Below are 24435 nucleotides of genomic sequence, written 5' to 3' on the forward strand. Positions count from 1 at the left end.
TTGTTTATAATTCTTGTATCGGTTGTGCCAGTGAGTTTATTTTTATTCATGTGATTCTCTATTCAATACACTCCAGAGTGTATTGAACAGTTTAAACTTAACATTTCATAAATGATAACTTTAAGCTTATTATTCATTATAAATGATAATTATGATAGAGGTGTTTAAGACCTAGGACGTTTCTGGGTGGTTAACTGTAATGAAAAGAACTACACTTTAAATAAAATACCACTTGATTGCTTCAGTTTTTCCCCAAGCGCAGTTTTAGCGTGTGGGATAGGCAATTTGCTTACACATACACTCTCACATAAGGACAGGAAGGAAACGTAACCAAGCATCACCACCAGGTGTCACCCTGCACCATCCCGTATGACAGGAGCGACTGCAGAAGAGAAAAGCGCAGCGCCGCTCCACACTGATTCAAAGGAAAATTCATACATATCTGAAAATAGCGCATTTTCAGATATTTTTCCACTACTTTGGATTTTCTAGTTTGTAAATCGCACGCTGGGGTTTTGCCACTTCATTGAAAAAAGACTGCAGCCAAGACTCACATCTTTGACTGATTCTAAATAATAGGATCAGAATTACAGTCTTTGGATGTCATTTCAGAGCCTGTACGGCCATCTGGCTGTAAAGGAATACGTAGCTTTGTGACCTAAAAACCGCCGACCTTCAAAGCAAAGAAGCAGAAACAGCTTTGCCCCGGAAAGTCTGACAAACAAGCATGGGTGGAGTAACGGGTCTTTATCGCGCATAGCTCGACCTTTATCTCATCTAAAACGCTTCATAAGAGCTGGGGTAGCGGGGGGAATCGACCGTTTCATATGCGCAGCTGCAAACCCTACTTTCTCAAAATCCAATCAAGCTGCAGCATCAACAAAAAAACTAAAAGCTGGCGCATCCTTCCACTGACACAGTCTACTGCTGGTCCTACTGTAACTGAGACCGAAAGAGGAACGAAGGGGGACGCCCGAAGGTTAAAAAAAGAAAAAGAGACGCAATGACAAGGAGATACCTCTAGCTGTGAAGTCGAGGGACAGCCAAGGATTAAGAGGGGGGATTGTGGCGGCCACAGCGGTCTTCAGCAGAGGTTGGTCATGATCGGACGCGCATTATGGGTATGTAAGACCCGGGCAGGAAAGAGGGGTAACAAGCCTGGGATTCTGCCTTTTCTATGCGCGGTGATAGCGTGCTCAGCCCTGTCGGCTCTGCTTTTCGTGGACTTCATTGAATCATGGGTCACCTCCATGGGAATGAACACTGTGGTAGAGCCGCACATCGGGATCATCCCACCGCAAAGCGTCCCTCCTACCAGACCAGAGGAATTTTTGCTCATGCCTAGCCCACTTGTGTGCCAACGTGCCAAGCCTTACCTCATCATGATGGTTACTTCGGCTCCTGCCAATCAGAGGGCTCGCCAAGCCATCAGGGACACTTGGGGAGGGGAGGTGGAGGTGAGAGGTCTGCGGGTCATGACCCTCTTCATGGTCGGTGTGGCGTCTGACCCCGGACTGGCTAAGCTGCTGATAGAAGAGGCTCGGGAGAAGGGAGACCTGGTTCAGGGGCGTTTTTTGGACACGTACTCCAACCTCACCCTTAAGACTCTGTCCATGCTGGGCTGGACCCGGAGGTTCTGCCCTCAGGCTCACTTCATGGCCAAAGTGGATGATGATGTCCTGTTCAATCCCAGCTCTCTCCTACACTTTCTGAATAAGAGCCGTAACCCCTATGAACAAGGAGACTTGTACCTTGGCAGGGTGCATCTCCATGTGGCTCCCGACCGGGACCCGGACAGCAAGCACTACCTACCCTCAGGAGCCTACCCTCCTTCTGTCTTTCCAGACTATTGCAGTGGCACAGCCTATGTATTGTCCCGGTCTGCATTGCTCAAAATTTCCCTGGCAGCCTCTGCATCACCGTTATCCACACCTCTTCCGCCCGAGGATGTGTTTGTAGGCTTGTGTGCCCGGGCAGCTGGAGTGCTCCCCTCACACTGCCCTCTCTTCTCCGGTGGACCAAGTATGCCGTACGGACGCTGCTGCTATCAGGCCATGGTGTCCATCCACCACATCCCACCCAGAGACATGCTGCACTATTGGGCTGATGTGCATTCACCACCTCCCTGCTCCTGGTTGAATGTACGTGCTTCTTTGGGGATTTGCAAAGTCCGGGCGATGCTGGGCACAGCTCTGGGATTGGAGCAAGGATTGTGAGGGTTAACGGAAAGCAAACTCGGACTTATTTGGAGGCTGTGCCTCGCTTCAATACTGTGAACAGCACAAGTGCTCTTTAGGCTGTGAAGCTACACGTGCACTACGAAAATGCTACTTTGTTTAATTTGAAAGCTTTATTTTTTTAAACACCTCAATGTACTTATGTATCTTATTTTGCTGAAAAGGGAAGATCCGCTGGTAGTAAAGGGGGCTGTCAGGATCAGCTGTAGTATAGGGGTGTCTGCTGCCTCCCACATTATTACACTGACACGAACTGTAGATGTAGAGCAAAGTTTAGCATGCTGATGCTTTAAAGTAAGGACGCACGCAGCAACTGCACATTAAAACAACATTGTTTAGATAACTAAGTAATGATTATAGGCTGCTACTTTCAACACCTGCACAGGCCTGTAGTCTAGGCCAAGTATAATAGTTTAAATGCATGTTCACAAAAAAATAGGACCGATATAAAATCACAGGCTTATTACACAGCAATAATGAAGTTTTAGAATCACCAATAATGACTAGAGTATTTTTTATTTATTTATTTTAAAAAGGAGGGATTTATGATGTTATTCAGCCACAAGGGCACAATATTCACACACAATACGAAGGGATTACCTCGATTAGATACAGGGATCTTTGGGGGGGGGGGTTCATGAAGGCTTCACATTACATTAAATAGCTGAAACCGAATGCATGATAATTATTTTCTTAAACAACTGAAAATAAAACTAATATGATGCACAGCTGAATATTTATGCATCTGACAACTATTACTTATAAGATTCCTTTCTTTTGGCAAGATTACACACTGACTGGCAGCTTTGCAATGCTGTGAGTTTTATGGTCAACTGTGTCAGGCTTGGATCACATACATTTTCAATGAGGCTGCCATTTGTCAATAAAACCTCAGGCTGTTATTCTCACCAACAGTGTTTAAAGGGAAACGCTGATCCACTGTACTCAGGAAAAATATGTATTAGATTAAAGCAACCAATAAACTACTCAGTAATGAAAAATAGGTCTGTGTTTTGTTTTGAGCAGGATTGAACATTTCTATAAAACTGTTCCTCCTCTATAAATATACAGCAAAGTAGCAAACAGTTGTGACAGTCTGTCATGCTGCTATGATTTAGTTAGTTTGAAATACTTAAATTAGGATAAGCATCGATAGAAAAAAAACACGTAAAATGTGAATCCTAGAAAAACAGCCACATGCACACATACAAATTAAAACATGATAAAATATTTAAAATACCAAAACCTTTACGTTCCTCAGATGATCAAATTTCTGCTGTTCTAATTTGATAAAAGGAATTTTACTCCACCCAAAGACGTAATCATGGTAAATATATTCCAGCTTGGTTTGGATTCAGTAATAACAGTTCCGTGATTTCAAAATAATAGTCTCAATTCAAAGGCTTGGCATTATGTTGTTTATTTTTATAATTTAGTTATACCCAATTATAACACAGTTGACATATGCTCAGCAAGTTCAGAGGAAAGAACACCATCTGACAAGGTTAAAACTTCTGGGTGAAATCAATCCCAGCTAGCACATCTGCCCATGCAAACAGGATGCAGACATCAAATATAGCTTCCGCCGCTGCTCCACTCAAAATTGATTAGTTGCCCGTCACAATGCAAGCCCTTATTCCCAGAGTTTCAGCAGTTGGTGTTTTGCTCCCTGCAGTGGAATTATGTGTGCAAAAAAAAAAAAAACAACCAAAAAAACCGTGTTCTTTATGCAAAGTTCAAAGGTCACTCCCATAGAATGCCACTGGGCTTTCAGCTGCACAAAGCATGTTTCTTTTCTATTTCTTGAATCTGTCCAGAGCTGATTTCTGGGTAGATAACGCCGCCTTCTTCCGCTCTCGCTCCTTCCTTTCTTTTTCCATCTTCATTTTGTCCTCCACGCTTTTTCTGATTACATCCTGGGGAGTAAACAAGTCAAGAGAGATCAGCCATGGCCTGCAAATACAGCATAAAAGTCAGTGAGATGTGATTAAATTTCATTTCCTAACTTGGACTACTCACCCTCTGCTCCTCATGAGCCACTTGTTTCTTGCGCCTCTCAATGGCTCCTGCAGAACTACGACCTTTTTTCTTATACTTGGGGACAAACTTTTCTTTAGCAAGTGGATCAAATCCCTGAGACAAAAAAAAAAAAAAAAAAAAAAAAAAAAAGATAAAACATGCTTTCAGATGGGTGGCAATAATATTTAGCCTACTATATCTTATATCAAAATATACAGATATACATCTTAAATAATTGTAAATGCACAGTTGCTTTAAGACACTGACCAGAACTTCAACCCTGTCTTGATGCCTTTGTTCCCAGGTGGCCTGGTCAACTTGTGCCAGCTCAGTGGGATCAAGGCTGATAAGATCTGGCTGAATCTTCTCCATCAGTGCTTTAACCTCCCATTCCTGCCTCTGCTTCGCACTTCGGTATGGATTTGCATCCAGACCATCAAAGTTAGGCTCACCAGCACCTATGATAGTAAATGATGCGTTGCATTCAGTTTTAGTCAACAGTAATATGTATGCCAGGATTTACAAAAAAATAAAAAAATAAATTTACTTCAGTGAATGTAGTAATTGTAACAACCCATTAGGATCAATCATCAAATTAGTGCACCTATATTTTTGTTAAAATTTTCACTTTGGCCTTAACCTACATAATGTAGTTAAGGTACATGCCCAGATGTAATGCAAAATTGAGTGACCTGGTACGAGCATGCTGGTGAAACCATCTCCGTGCCCAACTCCGAGGACATCCTCAAAGGGACAGAAGTGCAGCCCCCACACTGTTCCCCGAAGTCTATGAGCCATGTACGGTTTAGTCACTGGCATGCTACATATGTCCTTGTACACCTGCAGATAAAGCATTTCCACATACAACATTAATACGTCATATCTACTGTTTATTAAAGTAAAGACACCAAGATATGTTCAACTCCTAAAAGCCATATGGAACTTTTCAATAGCCTCTTATTCATACTGAAAAGTTAAAGCATGTGGTTTGCGGCTTGCTTGGTGTTTCTGCATTTTGGTAAATGGGTCACCTGACTGCAGCAGTTTAAAGAAAAGGGCTCCAATAAGTTTAACTAAAATAGAACTTGAGCCATGTGCCATATTAATGATATCTGCTCAGTGATGAAGACCTTTCTGACATTGAGCATTTAGAGCAGCCTGAGTGTTTAGATTACAGGGATATGTGAAAAAATATGATCTTATTAGATCAATGCTTTTAACTGGGTAGCACTTTATAATAACGTCAAACTATTAAGCATTAGTAAAGTATTAGTAAGGGATTAGCAAGCACTTCATCATTTATATATCATTACTGCTCCGTTAATACATATGTTTATCCATCTGTTACTCTTACACCAAGTACAGCTATCACTGCTACTAATATATTACTGCTAGTAATAATCAAAATCATAGTTCAAATGATAAATCTGTATTTAAAAATGGCATACTAAGGAGGAGTAATGCTATATAAATGATAAATTAAGTACTTGCTAACACCATACTAATGCTTAACAGTATAACATTATCATAAAGTGCTTCCAAAAACTGTTGTCAGGTTAAAATTGGAGGTACAAGTCCTCAAGGTCTGGGAGCTCGTTTGGTGTGTGTTGTACACAGTTTTGGCTTCCTCAGATGGGGTCTGGTGTTGAATTAGTGCTGTATGACTGGTCCAAACATCTAAGTGCTGCCAACCATGGCAACCATGGTAACCATGGCAACCATCGAACCTGAGGGAAATCGCTAGTATTATTATTATTATTATTATTATACACAGTTCAGAACAGCTTGCTGACCAGCTGGTCTAGCTCCATTGCACTGCCTGCGGTTGAGTCGCGTTTCTTTTGTATTGCTCCACTGCCAGTGGCCCAGGGCGGACACAATCGTTTTCGCAGTTTCTTCCAATATACCTTCCCAACCTTTTATTTATTTTTTCCTTCTCTTTATCATTATGACTCATCTCCATATAAATATCCATATTTATATGATGATGATGAAGACAACAACTATTACTGTAGGTGATATAAGTGTTATTATTATTTTTACAATAGTAACGAACACTGTTAATTGATATATGACCTGCTAGTAAATACATCAGGGGGTCACCTAGGCAACAGGCGCCTGCTCAGGTGCGATGGAGCAAGATGCGAGGAATACCCTGTACAGGTTGAGAATGTGCTGCAAGGCCAACTCAGAAAGCAAGACAACCATTAAAACTCACATTGACACCTATGGGCAGCTTAGATTCACCAATTACCCAACTCCTGTGAGGGGAAGCCCGAGTGCTCTGAGGGAACCGACGCAGACACAGGGAGAACATGCAAGCTCTACACAGAGAGGCCCCAGCCTGATGGTGGATTTGAATCCAGGACCTTGTTGCTGTGAGTTATCCTGACTGATGCACTGTTTACTAGTAAAGTGTGGTTTCACTCAGACATCAGAGATATAAATACTTGGATAAACACCCAACAAATCTCTACATGCAGAATTCTGCAGATGTATGTACTGCAGATGTTAGTAATAGCAAGATCACTCCTGTCACCAGTTGTATGCATGTAGAATGTTATCACAAGTGGGCTTCATATCTATTGCTGTCATGAATCGCTGTGTGGCAGGCAAGCAGGAGTGGTGGACCCAAAATGCAGAACTCAGACACGGAAGTGAAACTTAAGGCGCAGCTTTATTGCTGGGAAAAACCTCGTACAACTAAACTCACCAAAAGAAAACCAAAAGTCAGAACAGAGGAACCAAGGACTGAAACACTGGAAAGAAACACTAAACTGGAGCAGGAGACCAAACACTAGGAACATAGAAGCAGAACACACAGCTAGTTGAGGGTACGACGCGACACTGACACAGAGAAACACAGGGCTTAAATACACAGACGGCAGTAATCAAGGGATGAGAGACAGAAGGGGAACACACCTGGGAGAAATCACAGCTGACGGGACAGGGGAAACGTAACTGAGCACACTGACATATGACACAAACCTTCACAATAAAACAGGAAACTCAGACACATGGAACCAGACAAGACATTGAACTAAACAGACAGATTCACAAACAGATGGGGTGACACCATAGACAGAGACAGACTCAAAGGCAGACCAAATATAACACACAGAACTCAAACAATAATAATCATCATCATCATCATAAACTAGAAAATGATAACTAAAAGCGCTGGGTCACCGACCCAGGACCATGACAATTGCACCCTCGCAGAGGGCCTATTGTGGAGTTGAGGACAACCAGGTACCCTGCTCAAGGGAGGTAACGGCTGAGTGAAACACAGAGTCATAATTCTCTCTTTTTTTAAGGTTTTAAGGATGGGGCTGAAGTTATAGCCCCCCGTGACATGGGCCAACATGTAAGAGTTGTGGATTTTCCTTTGTTTGTGAGTTTGGTCAAGGTATAAAAGGAATCAGGGTGGTGGCCCATCTTCAGAGACTGCTTAGGTATTCAACCAGAGCGTTTCTCTGTGTGTAGAATAATGATGAAAGATGTGTCAAAAAATGTATAGAATAATCAGAGAGGGAAGGTGTTAACGCAGAGATAAAAATGATATTAAATAAATGTCTTAGTGTATCAGTTGGCAGGTGACAGCTAATGGCTTAGGCAGCGGTTGAGGTCAAGGGTCGTGCTGTTTGGGGTCCTGCTAGTCATCATGAGAAGATTCCAGAACCACAGCAATAACCACAAAAGTTAAGAAAGATCTCTGCGTTAGACGCTGAGGAAGACAACAAGGGTGTACGACGTGCTCTGCCCTTCCATCCTACAGCTGTGTTGGAACGAGAGAGCGAACAACAGCATGCCAAGCTCCAACTCGGCGAAGACATTCAGGGGCTCTGCTCAAGGAAGCCCACCGTGTGGGAAGATGCGTAGTTGGTGGATTGTAATTTATCAAATCTCTGTGGACAAGTCTGCGCAGTTCCACAAAACAGACAGGCACCCAGACTAATCACTTGATGATGAAACTTAAAATACTGGCACCCAATTGAACTCGCAGACGTGGAAAGTATAATCCCTGCTCACATCCCATCACATTGATACATGCATCAATAATTTATGTTATTTTATTCTTTTTCTATGGTTCTTTTATTTGATCATAAATTGGATTTTGATTTTAATTATGTAACAGCATGATGGAAAATAAAGAAAGTAAAATAAAGGACAATAAAGAAAAGCTAATAGGTAGGACTCTTTACCCCCTGAAAGCCTACTAGGAGTCACCCTTGATGCTCTAATGTTCTGGACAGAGCAGGTTTTGTCATATTTCAGTTCTACTTATAAAACAAAATGACTTGAGTGTGCATCAGAACTGCCTCTGCAGTTACCCTGGGAAAACCTATTCTCATAGCCATCAAACACCTCTTTTCTAGCATTTACGTGCGAGTTTATGTACTATTTTAATATCAGCCACTTCCTGTACCCTAATGCAACATTAGATTTGATTTTCTGAAACACCAACTTCAACCTTCAACCAGTGTTTACCCACAGCAAACCACTGCTAATAATAATAATAATAAATCAATAAAAATAAATCTCTTAATCTTTACCTTCTATTTTTTGAAAAAATTAGAAAATCCTTTGCCTTATGGGGTCAAAGAGTGTGGAATTTGCATCTTCTCCATTTGTCTGTGTGACTTCTTTCCGGGTACTCTGTTGATACTAAATATATCGTTGGTGAAAATGTAAGCATTGTGTTTCTCTATGTTAGCCGTTCACCCTATAAAAGCACCCCTTGTAAAAGATTACTATTTTGTTTATGCTTGAGGACTCAGCCCGCCTGGAATGTTGATCATCGATGGAAGCATAATTCCCTCTAAGCTTTTCACCAAGTTGACGGATCTAGGACTCAGCTCATCACTGTGTCAGTGGATCCTCAACTTCCTCACAGACAGACCCCAATCAGTGAGGGTGGGAAAACAAGTCTCCCCCTCCATCTCACTCAGCACTGGAGTGCCTCAGGGCTGTGTTTTAAGCCCCCTGTTGTACTCACTGTACACTTATGACTTTGTAGCCACATCAGACACCACCTCCATTGTCAAGTTTGCTGACGACACTGCTGTTGTGGGTCTGATCTCCGACAACATCGAGACGGCCTACCTGGAGGAGATTAGGAACCTGGAGACCTGGTGCCAGGAGAATAACCTCCTAAACATCAGCAAGACTAAGGAGCTGATCGTGGACTTCACTACAAAGCAGGCGAGGAATTACAAACCCCTCATCATCAGTGGCACGCCAGTGGAGAGAGTGGACAGTTTCCGATACCTGGGTGTCCACATCACTCAGGACCTGTCATGGTCCTGCCACATCAACACCCTGGTTAAGAAAGCCCGTCAGCGTCTCTTCTTCCTCAGAAGACTTAGAGACTTCCATCTGCCACTGAAGGTGCTCAAGAACTTCTACTCCTGCACCATCGAGAGCGTCCTGACGGCAAACATCTGCACCTGGTTTGGGAACAGCACCAAGCAAGACAGACGAGATCTGCAAAGAGTGGTGCGCTCAGCCGAACGCATTATTCAATCAGAGCTCCCTGACCTGCTGTCCATCTACACCAAGCGGTGTAAGTCCAAAGCTAGGAAGATTATGATGGACCTCTCCCATCCCAACAATGGACTCTTCTCACTGTTGAGGTCTGGGAAGCGCTTCCGCTCCCTTAAGGCCAAAACAGAGAGAATGAGGAGGAGCTTCTTCCCCCAGGCTATTCGGGCCCTGAACCAGGTGTAGGACTGGACTCTCCCACACACGTCACTATAAGACTGGACTCTCACACACATCACATCACCACACGCACCACCACAAATTTCCTATAATTCCTATAATTTATAATCTTTATCTCTTCTGCTATTTGCACATTCTTTACTTTAAATTCCTAAGTTAATTTGTAAATTTTGTAGTAACCTGTAAATATATATATATTAAAATGTATATATGTATATATTGTAAAATGTATATATTGTACTATTCTTAGTTAGCGTATTGTCTGTCTTGTCTTAATGTTGGTTTAAAATGGAGCACTGTAACAAAAAATAATTTCCCCCAGGGATCAATAAAGTATTCTGATTCTGATTCTGATATTGTAAAACTTTTTTTCTGTCATTTAATGGTCGGACATTGTACAGCTACAAGCATTTCACCCCCATGTCATACTGTGTATGGTTGTGTGTGTGTGACAAATAAAATTTGAATTTGATTTGAATTGAATTTAAAGTAATGTATAAAATATGTATAACCAGTCTGTTAAACTTGCTCATGTTGGACTGTCAGTCAGCTCTAGAGAAGAACAAAGTGATAATAAACCAAGAGCAGAAGCCAAACTGATTGTAAAAAATAATTAACAGTCCTCTCTGCAGCCACTTTTCACACTATATTTATTTATATTAGATTTTTTTGTGTGCTTCTCCCATTACTGGTGAACTCCATTGGTCCCCCCTCCCCTATTCCAGCCAATGTATCAACCGATCAGCCTTCAACAGACACATGTTATCTACTTCAGTGATGTGCAGTTGGGATTTTGGAGTACTGCATGAGATAGGAGCAGGTTTCATCGGTTTGTGAAAACCCCTGTCTCTTTGCTGCTCAAACAGAAATGCATGTGTTGATGGACACATTTGCAGCATGTAATGTTTTTTTATTATAAATGTGCAAAGTGTGGCTCTGATAACCTGAACAACATCCCCCGTGGCTGCAGATAGCAGTCCCCTCTGGCTCAGTGACAAACAGGCAGCTCCAGCAGGAAGGAAGTATGACTTTAGGGGCTTGAAGGTTCTAACGTCATACACCTTCAGCTTCTTATCCATGCCAGACGTCACCATGTATCTGTCAAAAAAAAGAGGAAAAAAAACTAAATGAAAAGACTACTTTCTGGTGGACCAAGAGAAAAATGCAATTAACTGCTCACCAAAAAACTGAGTGCAAAATCATTGACCGCTGCAATAATGTACCCTATAAATCAAAAAATATTTTGCAAGGATTTTTTGATTTAACACAAAATTTAGACATACCAGATGTGCATAAACATCTCCCATGTGATTGCTGAAGCTTTTACATCTCAAAGAGAAGGTTTTTGTTAGCATGTGACTAAATGAGGCTAGAGGAGTTGTCAGGAACATCAACAACATCATCCCACCAAACCCTTGACTTGGGATTCAAAGATCCGAACTAGGATTCATTTGTTAAGTGTACACAAAAACAACAACAACAACAACAAAAACTAAGTTCTTATAAGATAAAGTAAAATATATACTCAGTGGCCACCTAATGTGATTAATGTGACTTTGAATGTGGCGTGGTTGTTTCAGAAAATGCTCATCCACTGAGATGTTCCCAGCAGATCTCAGTAGATCCATCTCTAGGATTTACAGAGAATGATTCAAAAAAAAGAAGAGCCCCAGTGAGTGGCAGATCTCAGAGGAAATGCCAGAGAAAACAGACAGACTGCTTCAAGTTGACAGAAAGCCAATAACAACTGTAATAACCACTGGTTACAATGAAAGTAAGCAGAAGAGCATGCCGAACACTGAAGCAGACAGGCTTTGCTGTGTGTCACTGCTGGCCGCTAAGAACAGGAAACTGAGGCTACAATTTACAAGTGCTCGCCAAAATCAGGCAGTGGAAGATTGGAAAACCCTGCCTGATCTAATGAGTCTTGATTTTTTCTGCAATATTCAGACACCAAGTCCAGAATTTGGCGAAAACATCATGACAGCATGGATCCATCCTACCTTAGTACCAGCTGAGCATTATTTAAATGTCACATCCTACCCAGGAATTGCTGCTAACAATGAAATCCCCTCTTCTGATGGCTGCTTTCAGCAGGATTCGGCCATGTCACAAAGCATGAATCATCTCAAACTGGTTTCGTGAACATGACATTTTGTTCGCTGTATTCAAATTAAACTCGACAACCACCAGATTTCTATCTAACGTGGTATCGGAAGATTCACATCGTGTATGTGCAGCAACTGTGTAATGCTATCATGTCAATACGGACAAAAATCTCTGAGGAATGTTTCCAACATCTTGTTGCATTAATGTCATGAAAAGCTAAGGCTGTTCTGGAGGCAACAAGGGGTCCAACCTGGTATTAGCAAGTCACTTTTAGTGCCTAGGACTATTGTGAAACAACATCCAGGTATCTTTTACAGACATTACAAAACATTTCCTCTTCTCATGTGACTTACGTGCCCGTCTTATCCACAGCGACAGAGCGCACGCCCCCTTGGTGACAGAGCATCTTCACCAAGGCTTCTTTCTGGTTTGGTGACCATAGGGTGACCGTGCCATTGGCATGACCTAGGTGGATGATGGCATTATGAGGGTTCTGACACATCACGTCAAGTCGGCCAGTCTTGGTGCAGATAGCTGCCACTTCCTTTCCCACTGACACATCCAAATACTGCAGGAAACTGGTAGCACTCTAAAGAAGACAGAAAAAAAAAACGTTTTACAGATAGTCAGGGCATCTAATTTTGCTTATAAATTTATTGTCAACAATAAATATTAAACAAAACAATTTTGACTCGTGTATATTTATCATGGTAACATTTAAACTGTCACAGTAACACATTCAAAACTGTTATCTTTACTCCTCTGTATTGTACAACACGTTGTCATTATTGCAACAATGTTTCAGCCCTACTCTCTTACTCAGCTTACTCTTATAAGAAAAGGTTTGGGGGCTTTTTGTACTGGCAGATTACTGGTTTCCCTTCGTAATCTGGCCAACCTGACTAGGAAATGACATTTGTTTGTATGCAGGAAAACAGTCTGTACGCATTTACCAAAGTTCAATCTGAAACTTGGCTATCGTCTTACCACGATTTAGCTTTTTAAAAGCTTTTATTTTTATCTAGAGTTACACAGACTGCCAGAAGCCAGAAAAAATTAATCGGCTGACAAAAGCAAAAAAAGTAACTTTAATAACAGCAAGACTATGACCTGAGAAAATTAAAGCTTAATAAAAAGAAAATACAGTGGTCCCTCGCCATAACGTGGTTCACCTTTCGCGGCCTCTCTGTTTCGCAGATGTTTTTGGGTGTAATTTTGCATGCTTTTTTTTTTTAACAGCGCATTGTGTTCTGCATCCTGCTTGGCTGCAGACCATCGTAAATCAATCTCGTGCTGTGTCTCCTGTACAGTACAGAATAGCTTCTCAAATTTACATGAATCTTCCATTGCTAGCAGTGTGACTCTAAAGTGCTGCACTGTATGATTGTAAGTTTTTCTCACCAACAAACACAACAATGTCGATGAAATGTTTTGCACCGTCAAAGGCACCTGGGGTAGCACCCAGAAGGCAGAGGAAGATGCTAACCATCGCACAAAAAGTTGGACTTCTAGACATGCTAAAGGAGGGTAGAACCATATTTTTCAGATTATAAAGCACACCGGATTATAAGGCGCATTAAGCGAAACAAAACAGTCAGATAAGTCAAACGTTACTCAACTCATTCTTTTTGCTTCCTCTATTTCCATACCATTGATTCATTAATGTTGAATTCTCTCGCAGCTGCTCTATTCCCATGTTCTGGTCCTGAAAACAGGGTTTGATCTTTGGTTTCCTTCTATAACACTGGACTTATTTTTCTACGAAGGTTTGAACTTTGAGAGTGTTTAAACAAGAGAGAAAAGTGTGAGAATGTTCATGCCTGTCTGAGAAAAGTGTATAAAGTGCGTAGTGAGGGGTTTTCCAGCCTTAAAACATCAATAATAATTGTAAAAGAATAAAGCTGGCTACTTTGCGGATTTCACCTATCGTGGGTTATTTTTAGAACATAACTCCCGCGATAAACGAGGGATCACTGTATTATATAATTTTTTAATTATTGTGGAAATGGAAATGCAAGAAATTGAAAGAAAAAAAGATTACTGTGAACTCACCGCTGTGGCAAGCAAAAAGTGATAGGGGAGGAACTGCATCCGAAGGACGTCATTGAATTTTCGGATGCAGTGAAGCTCTATTCCGTTAGAGTCGTAGATATAAAGCCACTTCTTCTGAGCCACTGCATACATAGCCTCGGTATGAAGCCACCTAAACAAAGGCAGAAATTTGTTTTAGTCTGGAGAAGATGATCAAAGTTTTATTTCTGCTTTATTTTTCATGAAGGCGGATGACTTACTTCACATCATTGACAGACTCCATCACATTTATCTCACACATCAGCTGTTTCGACGCCCAGTCTATACAAGCAACATGGCCTCTCCTCCCACCAAGCAGCAGGTGACTGAAGTGAAGAGAACATAAATATTTGCAAAACCTAAACTTATGAAGTCTCTCTATTTATATCTAAATAAATCTATTTACTGTAAAAACAGGAAATGATCATTCAGTTCTGCAGGTTCACCTCAGCTGTGGTTTAATTTCTTTCCATGTCTTTGTTTTAATTTCCAACATTGTTGATTTGCACTCTCAGCCTTTAGTAACAGGTTTTTTTTTCAAGCACAGAGAATCTCAGAAAAGCTTAAAGAAAGGAAAAGTTTATTTCCTTTGCTTGTACTAACTGGTGAGTGTGCCACTTAGCAAAGAAGCTAGAAATAATGAAGGCCTAATGTCAAAATCTACTTTTGTCAGGAAGACAGAGTTGGAAATAAATATGTACGTTTCATATCTGCTTAGAAGATTACAAAGGTTATAAAGGATACTTAGCATTTCCTCTAGAAACGGTGAGTCGTCCTGCCAAGCCCATCGACAACTTAGGTGGACTTGACATAAATCAGTGTTTTACAAAAAAAAAAAAACAAACCCAAAAAACCCCCACCACTACATGAAGGAGCAATTTGTTAAATGTTAAACCATCTGCTGATATATTGGCCTTTTAAATCACTAAATATCAGTCTCTCTCCACAAGAGAGAGACAAAACACTTCGCACAGATAAGCATGTGCTGCATGATATTGCATGATACTGACCGTCCAGTCTTGCTGTAATCCAATCGATACGGTCCAAACTGAGACAGTTTCAGATTAAAATACTGAGGAGGAGAAGATAGCAAGAAATGAACAACACTCACTCTGCAGAATCTCTTCCCGTGACAACTCCATAGCAAATTTATGTCTACGGTTGGAACTGAACCAGCAAACCTTTGCTTGCAAAATAAATGTGTTAAATAGTAATAGTAATAATAATAATGTAGCTTGCCATCACCAGTGTGTGAATTTGTCAGCAAAACCAAACAAAAGCCCATAATCTGTGTTGCTTCAAAATTTCTGTGCAAATTTTTCTGTTTAATAAGTTATTTATACATTCACACAAAACCTTTTTAAAATCCATCTTCTCCCCCGCAAAAATGGTTGATGATGAACTACATAAGTATGATGGTATGACAGGTATCAGTTTCCATTATTTTCTTAACCAACTTCAGTGCACACTTCAGGTACAATTTGTTAAAACAAACAACCTGTCAAACAAAGAAACATTTATTTGATAAAAAGGTCTCAGTACCTTTGCTCCAGATGTTATGTCCACAGCCTCCGCAATATCCTCCTGTGAGATCATACACGTGTCCTCATCTTCATCTCCTTCTAAAAACCTGAGATCAGGGACAAACATCACTCATGGGGTTTGAAATCACATGATATCTGTCACAGAGTACGATCTAACACAAAGAGGTGAGCATCATTTAAAGGACATTACCCTGCCTCCTCCGGGAGGAGAAGGTCAAACCGTGCTGCTTGTTTCTGGGCCATTTCTGAAGCGTCTTCTGAGCGAGCTATGATATCTCTCAGCTTGTGCTGCTTACGGTGAGGCTATTACAAAATGAAAGAGAAATCAGATGAAAGACAAGTGCTGAAAAAAAGAGCATACTATTTTAAAGAAGAGCCACTCAGATGCTTACCTTTTTAAGTTTATCTTTCCTCTTGAATTTTTGCAATCTGTCTTCTGGAATAGGAGCAGGGCCTGGGAATGGATCAGACTTCTGAAAGAATATGAACATTAGTTAGAACAATATATAATATACAGTCCTATATTACCTATACTAAAATGTAAAAGCAGACTGAATCATGATAAACATTAAATGCTATCTTCTTCTGGTCGTAAGTGGTGCTTCAAACTTAAATATTACTGCTAAAAGATTCAGTACAACACTCATGAATCATCATGGGAGATTAGGCATGCCTGGCTACCTTTGTTTACATAATAATCTGCTTTTTGGGGGATATTTGGAAGATTTTGCAGTGTAATAGCAGTACAAAGGCGATGCATAGGCTGTTTAGTGCAAATAAGGGTACCCCAAACTGCATCTTAAACATATTCTAGTGCAACACAGGACCTCACTAAAACAGTTTAAGCAAGAGCAAGAAATGATGGCGTGATTTTTGTCTGTCAATAGTAATTCGTGTACTCTTACCTCTGGCTTGACTTTCTCTCCATCACTTGGACTTTGGTCTTGTTTTCGCTTCTTTGCCTTCTGTGTCTTGTCCTCCTCCTGCTGCAGAGCCTCTTTGCTCTGTTCTCCGTCGCTTTTAACTTTGTTTTCATCCTTCCGTTCCTCCTCCTGGAGCTCCTGCCAGTATCGAGCAGGCAGCTGTAAGATAGGAGCGAACAGTGGCAAGTTAGAAGAAGTGACTATAACGTATTTCGTTATTTAAGCCCAGAAACTTTTTACACTGGTCTTCGCCCCCGTGTGGGGCTACTCACATTAGCCGCTTGACGCTAGCAAGAAAAAACTACCTTACGTTTACTGTTTATTAGTTATAAAACTGCGTTCCTCAGCTGCAGTCACCAATAGCTTCAAACGGCTGCGACGATATGCTTCTAGAAATTATTTATCTATATTTACCTTCTTCTTTTTACCCACGTGTGTCTCATCCACCGATGCCTCGCCGGGTGACGCCATCTCTGTTGTGTACGTTTTTCTTCTTCTGCATTAACGGCTTCAATAAACTGTATCTGTACATGATGAACGCCACCGTTCGGTCTGAAAGGGTTACTGCATCGGCTTATAGGTTCAGTATGTGCATAAAAAAAGAAATCTTTATAGTTCATTTAATGATACTCTCTCTTTGTAACAGGATTAAGATAATAAAAAAAATTCTACTTTTTTCTTTCCCTGCATATTTCAAATCTTTTATTTCAGTCTTGTATTCATCTTAGCCTTTTAATGTTGTCTCATGGTACCACCTAGTGGGTTAAAAGGGAATAAAAGTTTCCCTTCATCAAGTTCCTAAGTAACAAAATACATAAATAAATGAATTAATAAAAACACTAGGGATAATCACAACAAAATATCCAGGAAATTAAAAAACAATTAATAGAAACAATCAATTAAAAAAAAAACATAATAAAAGATGGTGATAACAAAATAAAAGTCTTAAACTGCTTTTCAAAGGAGTCCACAGAGTGGGAGACTATCCACAGACCAGAGTTATTCAAGTTTTTGTAATGATCTAATTAGTGTTTATTTTTATTTTGCTTCGACTTTTGGCTTTTAATTCAGTCTAGTTGCAGTATACCCAAGAGAATTTGCTCGTTTCAGTTTAATCTTTACTTTTTTTGAAAATGTTTAGTTTCTATTAGTTTCAGTCTTATTTTTAGTTGCTATTCATTATTATTGGATCATGCAATGCTCACAGTCTTGTAGACATCAAAAGACTCAATAAATGTTTCCATCAAAGCCTCATCTGGCAAGTTTTGATAAAAAAATAAAAAATAAATTCCCCCCAAATAACAAACACTAATACTATATTTACTCTTTGAAAACTAATGAACATTTTTTTAAAGTTCACAGATTAATTTCAGTTTGTTTTAACTTTTTATAAGTTTAGTTTTTAAAAATATGATATATTTAGATTTTTTTATTTTACTGAATTTCTTTTTCACATCTAGTTTTAATTTTTAGTTTAGTTTTAGTGAGCTATAATAACCTTGCCACAGACTGAAATACTCTGTCCCCCCAGTCTTTAGTCTCAACAGAAACTAATACGTTTTTAGCCTGCACTTAAAGTCTTCTCATAGAAGTGTGTTTAAGAAGAAGCTCGATGCCTCAGAGTCACAGGGTGGTGGAGCCCTTCACCCCTAACATAATTTGAAAGGTGGGGTACAGCATGAACTTACTGCCAGCCTATAGCAGGGCTCTCTCTTTAACATGCTAATTAATCATTCCTACCATATTCTTCTGACTCTTTTCTTTAGAGTTGATCTTGCTTGTACTTTACCCCTCTGAATAGTGTTTGTGTGATCTTTGGTCTGCAACTTCCTTTTTGTTCAAACAAACCCAATGTGCAGTTGTAATTTTTAACTTTTCATTTATTTTTCAGTTCCTTCTGTGAACATCAATTCTGGTTTTATGTTTACATTTCAAAGATTATATTTTGATGTTTGTGATTTTAATAATAAGTTCCATTAAACTGACCTGCAAAAAATGACTTATCGTTTGTCACTACAGTAACTACGATACTGATGTTCTAACTATTGTCCCCATATTAAAAATGTAAGCATAAAACACATGCATGCAGGAGATTTTTGCTATTTTTTTAATACTTGCGAAAGTAGTTAAGCATAACTGCTAAACTGGAACAATAATGCTGATAAAGGCCACAAGCCCAGAAATGTTTTTACTCTCCTTGATGTGTCTTTAAAGTAGATTAACTCCAGCCAGAAAGCCTATTCTCTTTATCTACAGCTATGTTGGATTTGAAAATCAAGATTTCCTTCTGACTTTTAAAAGCTTACCTTTCAAAGGGGAACATATTTGTTCCCTCACTTAAACCTCTGTACAGTCATAAATAAAAAGCTTTGTCATTGCATGACATTGCTTTTTGTTCAGTGGTCATGTGATAATATTACTGTAACGTCATCCAAACTTCTAATCAATGTATTGTATATCATGCATTTGCAATACTGTCCATTTAAAATGTCATACCAAATAAAGTGATTTGAATGCATGAGTAATGTTTTCATTGACACAATTCTAGGATTCATTTAGATCCTAGAATAGGAAAAGAAATGCTCCCAACAAAAGGATCCGGAAGTCAGGGAAGGGCTGGAATTTCAGTTCTCCCCTGGGAGGGCCCTTCTCACTGCAGCGTGTTACGTAATCAGAAGTTGCATATAAAATACTCATCTGGACAGAGAAAAATCCCAGTAAGAGAAACCAGACAAAAACCGGCAATCAGCATGTCTCTCGATCCAGAGAAGGTATGCCTGACATCTTTAAACCAAACTGTTTTTGTTGTTGCTTCAGCTAGAGTTTGCTCTAATTTTATGGTGTTTGTCTCTTGTTAAGCATGTAGAGCTAAGCTAATGACAATGGATTTATCAGTTAAAGTCGTGTAAATGCATGCATGAGCCATGTGGGTTCATTTTATTTTGCAAGTCAGAGGGTTACTTTATCAATCAGCACCAGTGTTTTTGTTGAGCAGCAGCCAGACTTCCTCTCTGAGCACACCAAGTATTTTTGTGCTGTTAACCATTTGTGATCTCGCTCTCTCTTTAAAGAGGACTTGTATAAAACAGCTTGAAGCATGATCTGACTTCATTACCCACAGATGGCACTGCAGTACCTGATTACATTACATTACATTGATTTCTCAGCCTTGATAAAGACAGCAAGAGCCCTGGTCCTCATAATATTTCAGGAAAACTTTAACAAGCCTGAGAGCAGCTGAGTGGTATTTCTATTATACATTTAACTGGTTAGTACACAAACAAAGTGTCCTCACTCTGTAGAAACAGTCAGCCATTGTAACCATTGTAAAATTTAATTTGTACCATCTGCATTCATACTATGAGTGAAATTTATAACTTGCAAACAATATTTTCCCTGCTTTATATTCTCTCTCTGTGTGTGTTTTATTTATTTATGTACATATTAACTGCATCATAAGTGATTTATTGTTGTTTTTAATCATCATGATGCACAACAAGTGTCCTTTTTGGGACAATAAAGTGAATTTAAGTACACATTCAGATTTTTTAAAAAATCTGGTTTTTGCTTTTTTCCCAAAGGCAGTTTTTCCTTCTCGACAACAACTGTTTGATTTCCATGGAGTCTCAATGATTCCCATTTTCACAACCAACTGGGAGAACGTTCAAAACTTTCAGGCCAGACCGGATGATATACTTATTGCAACATATCCCAAAGCAGGTCGGTCCAAGAAAGAGGTATAAACCTTTACAGCTCATCAAAGTGTGTGCATAGAGGTCAGTGTAGGGGTCATGTTAACTTCTTTTTCCCCCCTCTCACTTTAGGAACCACATGGGTCTCCCAGATTCTTGACCTGCTGTATTTTGGTCAGACAGAACGACAGAAAACCATCCCTATCTTTGAGAGAGTGCCCTTCCTGGAGATTGCCGTTCCACCTTTGTTTTCAGGTTTTTGATCAAATGTACCAATTTTACACAAACACCTACAAACCATTATGGATTGTTGGCCTCTTTTTCCTCAAACTTGACTAAAATCATATCGCTATGTTACCGTTGGTTAGTTGGTATTAACATTTTACACAGACAAACTTGTGTTTTTTTTTCATCTTCATCCCTCCATGCAGGAAAAGACCTGGCAGACAAGCTGCCCACCACCCCTCGACTCATTAAGACTCATTTTCCTGTCCAGTTTGTGCCAAAGTCCTTCTGGGAACAAAACTGCAAGGTTGCATTTTCCTGTCTGTTGTTTGCATCAGCTCAGTGTATCATCAAGAAGCTGATAATAATACCGATAATAGTGCAGTTTTCCACTTGGCTTAAGTTAAACTTGAAGCCTACCAAGAGAATTTGAGATTCATTTGAGTTAGAGTTCGTTTTTCCTTTTTAAAAATCTTTTGTAGATTGTCTATGTAGCCCGCAATGCAAAGGACAACATGGTGTCTTTTTTCCATTTTGATCGCATGAATATTGCTCACCCAGAGCCTGGCGACTGGAGCAACTACATCCACAGATTCATGGAAGGAAAAAGTATGCATAAAATACTATATTAAAGTTATTTTCATTTACTGTATGACTGCTATTTTCCTGTTTCTGTGGCCCTAGTGGTGTTTGGCTCCTGGTATGACCATGTGAATGGCTGGTGGAAGAAGAAACAGACTTACTCAAACATTCACTACATGTTCTATGAAGATATGATTGAGGTAATCTGATTCCTTTGTGAGTTCCTTTCTCTTTACGCTACTTGCTTGAAGCTCTCATTTAGTAGCTTATAATGCTGTAATGATGGCTGTAATGTTGTGATGATACAGTTAGGTCCATAAGTATTTGGACAATGTCACATTTCTTTTGTAATTTTGCCTCTGTGTACCACCAGAAAGGCTGTTAAATCAAGCAGTCAGTTTGTTTTAACTTAAAAATAACTGGACACACTAATATAGTTACCGTATACCTATATGGACTTGCTTTGAGATGTACTTCGAGGCCTTTACTGCAGCCACCTTCAGGTGCTGCATGTGTGGATCTCTGTCTTCAGTAACTAAACTGCATGCTCTATTGGATTGAGAGCAGGTAACTGACTTTGCCACTGAAGACTATCCCCTTTCCTTCTCTTAAGAAATCTCTGGGTTGCTTCGAGTCGTTATTTGTTTATATTATGACGCACCGTCTCATCAGTTTTGCAGCATTTGGATAAATCTGAGCAGATAGTATAGCCCCGTCCACTTCTAAAACCATCCTGATACTTCTATCAGTAGACACATCATCAATAAACAGTGACTTTGTTCCACTGGCAGCTATACATGCCAAAACATCATCTCCACTATGTTTGACAGATAATGTGGTATGCTTAAGATCAGGGGTCTCCAGCTCCAGTCATCGAGAGCTACTGTCCTGCAGCCTTTAGATGCATCCCTACTCCAAATAACTCTTATCTATCTTTTCAGGACACTGAACGGGAAATAGACAAACTCTGCAGCTTCCTCAGTTTGTCCAATTCAGCTGAGGATAAGAAAATGATTGCAGGTGGAGTCCAGTTTGATAACATGAAAAAGAATGAGATGACCAACTATTCCACGTTCTCCATTTTAGATTTCAAGATTTCTCCCTTCATGAGAAAAGGTACATTGAACCATATTGTGATGCATGAGGTGATATTAGGAAAAATACCTGACTGGTTTTTATCTATGTCTCTGCAGGAAAGGTTGCTGACTGGAAGAACCACTTCACCGTCGCTCAGAATGAAGTGTTTGATGAAGACTACAAGAAGAAGATGAAAGATCCCACACTTCAGTTCCGCACTGAAATTTGAACAGAGCCAGGCATATAGAATGTAAAAAGGGTCACTGATTGACTTTATCTAAATCTTTAACTAAATCAATGTGCTTTATATTATTAATCACAAATTAAAAGGCATTTCATGTTTGAAAGTGAATATTTATGTCACTACAAACAAAAAAATATTGGACATTACCAGTAACACTGTACTGCAATACTGAAACTTTGGTGTGTAGATTAAAATGTATAAAGTAATACGAAAGTTTACTTTTTTAAGTTTTTTACTAAGTGCTAACAGCCCATTTTTTATTCTCTGTGTGTGATAAAAAAAATAAAAGGTAATGACTGGTCCATTTGTTTTGCAGGGTTTTCTATTTGATTTTATTCAGGTTTAGTTATATTTTACAGCCAGGTAAAAAATCTGCATTGTTCCGTCAAGAAATACCGAACTAGCAACAATGTATTGTTTGTGTAGCTGAAATCAATATGAATTCCTCTGTCTGGGGGGTTTTGAGAATGTGGTTTACCCAAGACAAAATGAATACAACTATTCTTATCATATTTTAATTAGTCAATACTATTTATAAACTAAATATAAAATACAAATGTACCTTATCACAGGGGATCGTCCTCCTGGCCCTGGGAGCAGTATTGTCTAATAGGGTCTCCCATTAGAAATTGGTCACAAGGGAGGCACCAGATTAAGAGTGATTCAAAACATGCTAATGGAAATTCCTGCACCGTATAATCTCACCATGGGAAATCAAGGCCCCTCTTGGAGCCAGATTGGGGAGGGAAGCTTGCCAGCTAGACTCTGGTGACTGGATCTGGATTAATGAGGCTTGTTCAGGCACAGCTTCAAGAAATCATATGAATCCACCATCCTGTGGGCCTACTATGCACAATGACAGGCACCAGGGCCAGGGTCAGTGTAATCTGGGTAGCAGGCAAAGGCAAGGGCTAGGCATATTGACAGCCCCAAAACATCACAGACTTTGTTTTGTGGGAAGTGAACTGTCTTGCTAGCAGGAAAGAAACCTAGATAACTAGATATAGTTAGGTTCACCACGACATAAGGGTCCTGGAACCAAACTGCTGGAGAAGGGCTGGACTCATTCTTTTTCCAGAGTGGCCCATGGTGAAAGGTGCTGGTGAAGTCTGACTCACACGGCCTTGGCCAGCCGCCTGAAAAGGTATACCAGAGATGTAGAAGGCAGGAGAATAAACCAGCTGTTCTCCACAGAACCATCCAAGGTGTATTCTCAGTGGCAGGGGAACAATATGAGAACAGCAGCACCACCAAGTCTGGAGATGGAGTAATACTGGAAGAGCATATGGGACAAGGATGCTATGTATAACAACAATGTTCAGTGGCTCGTGAATCTAAGGGCAGACCACAGCAACCTCCCTAAACAGGGTCCGGGGAGGCTGTTACCCTGAGCAGGGTCCAGTAACCATCACAGTGCTAGACATCCAAGAAAGGGTCTCAAGTATGAAGGGCTGGACAGCACCAGGCCTGGACATGGTTCACGGCTAAAGAAGCCAGCTGCACTCAATGAACTTCTAGCAGCACAAATGAACCAGCTGCTAGTCAATAAGAGACACCCAGAATGGTGTCTGATGTCAGAAAGGCCAGAAAGTCCTGATGCCCAAGGATCCCCAGAATGGATCAGTCCTATCTAACTACCAGCCAATAACCTGGCTCAGTACAACATGGAAGCTCCTGTCCAGGCATCATAGCGGCTAAGATGAATAGGCATATGGCTCAAAACATGAGCGGGCACAGAAGGGAATTGGCACGAGTATCAATATCAGTGGAGTGAAACACCAGGTACTGGTAGACAGAGCAGCCGAGACTACAAACCCTGGCTCAACATCCTGTGCACTGCCTGGATTGACTACAAGAAGGCCCATGACTTGATGCCCCACGATCCTTTTTGGGAATGTGCTGCAGGTCTGAATGACAGGAAAGGATGTATATTTACAAATGAAATGAAGTTGACCAGGCAAAACATGACAACATTTTGTGTTCATATTG

At 40.2% G+C, this 24435-nt stretch overlaps 3 protein-coding genes across 4 annotated transcripts; 2 read left to right on the forward strand and 1 right to left on the reverse strand.

The window, feature by feature from the left end:
* The first annotated feature begins 398 nt into the window (after positions 1 to 398).
* Positions 399 to 2611, forward strand: b3galt4 (UDP-Gal:betaGlcNAc beta 1,3-galactosyltransferase, polypeptide 4). Its single transcript, XM_080898616.1, has one exon. It carries the CDS (start codon positions 1101 to 1103, stop codon positions 2214 to 2216), a length of 1116 nt encoding a protein of 371 aa, XP_080754742.1. The 5' UTR covers positions 399 to 1100; the 3' UTR covers positions 2217 to 2611.
* A 1034-nt stretch (positions 2612 to 3645) lies between these two features.
* wdr46 (WD repeat domain 46) lies at positions 3646 to 17145 on the reverse strand. 2 transcript variants are annotated; one of them, XM_080898615.1, is made up of 14 exons: positions 17041 to 17145; positions 16609 to 16785; positions 16096 to 16173; positions 15894 to 16006; positions 15702 to 15789; positions 15170 to 15231; positions 14381 to 14485; positions 14142 to 14292; positions 12443 to 12678; positions 10925 to 11078; positions 4949 to 5096; positions 4524 to 4714; positions 4257 to 4370; positions 3646 to 4153 (listed from the first exon to the last, which is right to left on the reverse strand). In XM_080898615.1, exons 1-14 carry the CDS (start codon positions 17095 to 17097, stop codon positions 4034 to 4036), a joined length of 1794 nt encoding a protein of 597 aa, XP_080754741.1. In that variant the 5' UTR covers positions 17098 to 17145; the 3' UTR covers positions 3646 to 4033. The 2 variants fall into 2 exon arrangements, with proteins under 2 accessions (XP_080754741.1, XP_080754740.1); XM_080898614.1 differs by having other exon boundaries at positions 16096 to 16176.
* A 2126-nt stretch (positions 17146 to 19271) lies between these two features.
* Positions 19272 to 22740, forward strand: LOC308407355 (cytosolic sulfotransferase 1-like). The gene is made up of 8 exons (XM_080898923.1): positions 19272 to 19397; positions 20208 to 20346; positions 20451 to 20573; positions 20750 to 20850; positions 21026 to 21152; positions 21228 to 21325; positions 22067 to 22241; positions 22319 to 22740. Exons 1-8 carry the CDS (start codon positions 19377 to 19379, stop codon positions 22429 to 22431), a joined length of 897 nt encoding a protein of 298 aa, XP_080755049.1. The 5' UTR covers positions 19272 to 19376; the 3' UTR covers positions 22432 to 22740.
* Positions 22741 to 24435: the final 1695 nt, after the last annotated feature.

This window comes from Rhamphochromis sp. 'chilingali', assembly GCF_963969265.1.
Source record: "Rhamphochromis sp. 'chilingali' genome assembly, chromosome: 12".
Taxonomy (NCBI): Eukaryota; Metazoa; Chordata; class Actinopteri; order Cichliformes; family Cichlidae; genus Rhamphochromis; species Rhamphochromis sp. 'chilingali'.